The 4,875-nt window shown below is 43.3% G+C and overlaps 1 protein-coding gene across 2 annotated transcripts in view; it reads right to left on the reverse strand.

Annotated features, from left to right (window-relative positions):
- kncn (kinocilin) overlaps positions 1-4,875 on the reverse strand; it is a 63,599-nt gene that overhangs the window by 4,095 nt on the left and 54,629 nt on the right. The window contains exon 1 of one of the 2 annotated variants that reach the window (XM_085253702.1): positions 1,224-2,144. The exons of the other annotated variant lie outside the window; for it this stretch is intronic. Coding sequence (XP_085109828.1) covers positions 1,224-1,371 — 148 coding nt within the window. The 5' untranslated portion in view covers positions 1,372-2,144. Of the gene's footprint in view, positions 1-1,223; positions 2,145-4,875 lie in introns of those variants that run through there. 2 annotated transcript variants of the gene reach the window in all.

Here is a 4,875-nt window from a genome sequence, read left to right on the forward strand (position 1 = left end):
CGCAGTGTTGATTTGTCAGATTCTTAGTGCACATTACAAAGTCAAATTAGTTACTGAAAGATGATCAACTCATCAGAGAGGATGTTTTTTGCATTAACTATGCATGCACTCTGATGCCATCGTCCTGTGATTGAAAACCCTGCCCTTTTGCTCCTTCTCTCCAGGAAACCGGTAAAGACACTCCTTTATCTTGGCAGCCCAGTTCCTCTGGCTATCAGCTGGCTCCAGTTACAGCGCTGTATCAAATGAATGAGGGATGGAAAACTGACACTGACCGCTGATCTTTCACCTGAGTTTTTGACATTTCATTTAAAATAGATATTCCAGCGAGATATAAATGTGCGCTCCCTCACTTTTTTGGCCTTCTTGAATTGGATTTTTAGTGAATTAACAAATTAACTCACTCACAAAGAAATGCACTGTGTAATAATCTCTCCGGTGACGCACCATAATGTTTAGATACAACTATTACCTAAAACCTTCTGTTTAACCTCTTAATATACAACGTATCACTGGTAAACCCTCCCGGGCCAGGGTTGAATTTTATTTTAGCTACATGCTACATGTTAAATCAGAAAACTGTCTGAAATGTTGCATTTTAAATTTTGGCACTACAGTTTTTCTTTTAACGGCTTTTCCCACTTGAGCCTCTTGGCCAATATATCGATTGGACTCTACCCCTAACACCACATGGGTCACCAGATGACCAGGTGGCTGTTAAAAGGTTAAAAAAAATGTGAAAGCCACAGAAATAGAGCATAATAAAATACACTGTGTGGTAATAGCAGAAGTTTTAGCATCAAAAACTGCTTAAAGTACCTGAAGTAAAACTACTAATTTTGCAAAACCTTAGCCAATATTATTGTATTAATAATGTGTATTAATATGTATCAAATGATGTGTATAATATGTTATTCTGGGGGGCACAGAGAAGGCCAAACATATCATATGGGCTCTCTCAAAAGTGTGTAGTTGGACATCACACGGACTTTGTACTCAGTTATAAATTTCTTGCATGAACCTCTGTTGTATGAAAGTTCAGGGCTGCAGTGCATGAGAGACAACAGATCTGTCATGACCTCCTGAAAAATGTCATAAGTTAAAAGTTACACACAGCAATAGCAAAAAGCAGGTTTAATAAACAAATGTAATCCAAATATCCAGAATCGGCTTATTACCCTCCCTATAACTGCATCACCTATAAAATCTTAAGACACACTCACCGAGGCCCCCCGCTCCCAGGAAGATACCTCCGACTGCATCAGCATCGCATTCCCTGGATACCCCAATGATGATGCAGCCCGCCACAATGCTGAGCAGGGCTGAGCCTACCCGTAGCCCGTGGTACTCTCCGGTGCTGACAGGGTTCATTCAGCACGTGGATGCTCCCCGCCTGCTCCCCCCACCACATGCACTGTGGAGCCCCGACACTGTGCTCTGCTTTAACTTGGGCCCTCAACTTTAATGTCCCCGAGCCTCACCCCGCTTCGTCTTTCACTCTCAATGATGCAGAAACACTTTCTCTAGTTAAGCCTCAGTCACTATATTCTGTTTCTTAAGATACCTCATGCATCTTTAAAGATAGAGCTCTGGTTTCCATTGACATAGAAAATTAGAAAACTAGTGGCTCTGACTCTTTTGACTGTGAAACCCATGCTACAAATCTGATCATAGTCCTCCGGCATCAAGTATCAGGGCTGCAGCAAATACCCTAATTGCAATTCTCAAACTGTTAACAAGTCTTGTAGAGTTGCAATATGCTGAAACTTAAAGGCGAGGTATGGCAGCATGACTACAAAGGCAGCACAGAGGAAACTGTGACAGAGAGACAGTTAGATTACGCTACTTTTCTGATTTGCCTGTGAGCTTGAAGGGAATGTGTAATGAAAGGTTCAGAGAGTTCTCCATGTGGTGGGGGCCTGAAGCCATCCACAAAGGCATGCAGTTGCCATAGGAATAGCATATCCATGGCAACGGGGGAGGAAGGGTGGGTAGGGGGTTAGAAGGATTAACACCGGTGAGTAGGGTAACAAATGAGCATACTGGGTGGAAGAGAAACTGTGACACATTTACTGTTAAGAAAGTAAACTCCATCTTTTCTGGATGATTGCATGTATTTTTAATCAATGCTGGTAATGCGGGTCCTATGTGTGTGTGTGTGTGTGTTAGTGACACAGCAATTAATGGCTGACAATAATGACTCTTGACAGCCTTTGTGGCATGTCAACCTTTAAAATCAAGCTAACTTGCAAGGGGCTGCAAATCCCCAGGAGTGAACCAGCCTTCCAAAGAGATTTATCAAGTCCTTTGGGGTCATCCGTCCCCCAGCAGACCAGAACATAAAAATGCCACATTACACCAGAGACTCATGAAACATCCCCATCATGGTGTCGCAGAAAGTGAAGGAGCAGTTCTGAAGGACAGAGATGTAGTTTCTGCTCAAGGTATTTGTTTTTTCTTGCTGTCCCCCAGCAGAAAGAGAAGCACTAGAAGTCCTGAACCTCCTGATGTTTACAGATTCTGATGGGCTAACAAACTGAATAATAATACAGAGTCCTGTATACATCTGATCATTCATTAGGGAAAATAACCACAATTGTCCATGTATTTCTTTTCTGATTATACAATTCACAGAGAGGTTGGAGTCAACTGAGCTCTTAGAGGGTGCAAGGCCATACACTATGGACAGTGCTGGGGAGTAACGGAATACATGTACCACCGTTACGTATTTAAAATACAAAATATGAGTAACTGTATTCCGTTACAGTTACCGTTTAAAAAGGTGGTGTTCAGAATACAGTTACTTTGTTGAAATAAAGGGATTACATGGTGGTCTTTTCCTGTTTCATATGTCAGGCTATGCCCTCGCTATTTTTTGTAATTCCATGCTGGCAGTGTTGGGAAGGTTACTTTTAAAATGTATTCCATTACAGAATACAGAATACATGCCCTAAAATGTATTCTGTAACGTATTCCGTTACGTTACTCAATGAGAGTAACGTATTCTGAATACTTTTGATTACTTAACATATTATCATGCATTTTACAACTACGTGAATGTACTATTGTTGTGTGATTTATTACTATTACTGAAGGTCCGCGGCTCCGAACCGTAGTAAAGGGACCTCTGACTAATACAGTTCCGTGTCGGGCTCGTAGCCGAAAAATTGTTTTACTTTGTTGTGTGGGTCAACTCTGCTTGCGAGAGACAGAGAGAGGCATTGAAAGGCTGCTCCAACGGAACTTATTGTTTCAGAGGAAAACACCAACAAAGCAAGTTTTAATAGCTTACTTACAACTGGGCTTGTCAGGCACTCTTCTTGGCTGCAGTGGTTATTATTATATTTACAATTTTCCAGCTCCCGTTTTTGCTCGATGACAACTTGTACTTTTCGACTCTCCTTTTTCTCCCTCCCTCGCTCACAGACACATAACCAGTCCATTCTCCCTGCAGCACGGACTACACTGCCCATGAAGCTACATTCTGCATTCTGCCTATTAGCTTAGCACAACAACAACAACAAAAAAGCGCTCTCTCACCCAGGAAACACGCAGAGCGTCGCCCTGTAACCATGGCAACCGTAACGCTGCCGCCTGGAACAACAGCACGTAGCTGTCAAACAAAACCGAAACAGTCCTGACCCGCCACAATATGAAACAGGAAAGTACCGCCGTGTAATCCACAAAGTAACTGTATTCTAAATACCACCTTTTTAAACGGTACCTGTAACGGAATACAGTTACTCATATTTTGTATTTTAAATACTTAACGGCGGTACATGTATTCCGTTACTCCCCAACACTGCATGCTGGTGGAAACCCAAACAAAACACGCATTAAGAGGCTCAAATGCCAGGCACTCTTTTTGGCTGCAGTGGTTATTATTATATTTACATGCTTCCAGCTCCCGTTTCTGCTCGTTGACAGCTTGTACTTTTCCACTCTCCTTTTTCTCCCTCCCTCAGGCTCACAGACACATAACGGGTATGGCAGTCCATTGCGGGTGACCGTGGCTCAGGGGGTTGGGAAGCGTATCTGTAACCGGAAGGTCGCCAGTTCGATCACCGGGCTCTCTGTCCTAGTCGTTGTGTCCTTGGGCAGGACACTTTACCCTACCGCCTACTGGTGTTGGCCAGAGGGGCCGATGGCGTGATATGGCAGCCTCGCTTCTGTCAGTCTGCCCCAAGCTACAACCATAGCTTGCCTCCACCAGTGTGTGAGAGTGAATGAATAGTGGCATTGTAAAGCGCTCTGGGTGCCTTGAAAAGCGCTATATCAATCCAATCCATCGTTCTACACTGCCCATGAGGCTACATTCTTTAAGGCGATGCCTGTAACACTCTGCCTGTTGCCTTCATATTAAATCATTTTAAAAAATATTTCTTCACGTCATTATGAGACACGAGATTGAGACACAGGCATTTGAGCCTCTTAATGTGTGTTTTGTTTGGGTTTCCACCAGCATGCAGTGTTGGGGAGTAACGGAATACATGTACCGCCGTTACGTATTTAAAATACATAATATGAGTAACTGTATTCTGTTACAGGTACCGTTTAAAAAGGTGGTATTTAGAATACAGTTACTTTGTGGATTACACGGCGGTACTTTCCTGTTTCATATTGTGGCGGGTCAGGACTGTTTCGGTTTTGTTTGACAGCTACATTCTGTAGTTCCAGGCGGCAGCGTTGCGGTTGCCATGGTTACAGGGTGACGCTCTCGCTCTGCGTGTTTCCTGGGTGAGAGAGCGCGTTATGTTATGTGTCTGTGAGCGCGAGGAGGGAGAAAAAGGAGAGTCGAAAAGTACAAGTTGTCATCGAGCAAAAACGGGAGCTGGAAACATGTAAATATAATAATAACCACTGCAGCCAAGAAGA

Source organism: Mchenga conophoros, linkage group LG18 (genome assembly GCF_057382185.1).
Source record: "Mchenga conophoros isolate Kocher_MC1m ecotype Shallow Benthic linkage group LG18, M_conophoros_male_GT1.1, whole genome shotgun sequence".
NCBI classification, from domain to species: domain Eukaryota; kingdom Metazoa; phylum Chordata; class Actinopteri; order Cichliformes; family Cichlidae; genus Mchenga; species Mchenga conophoros.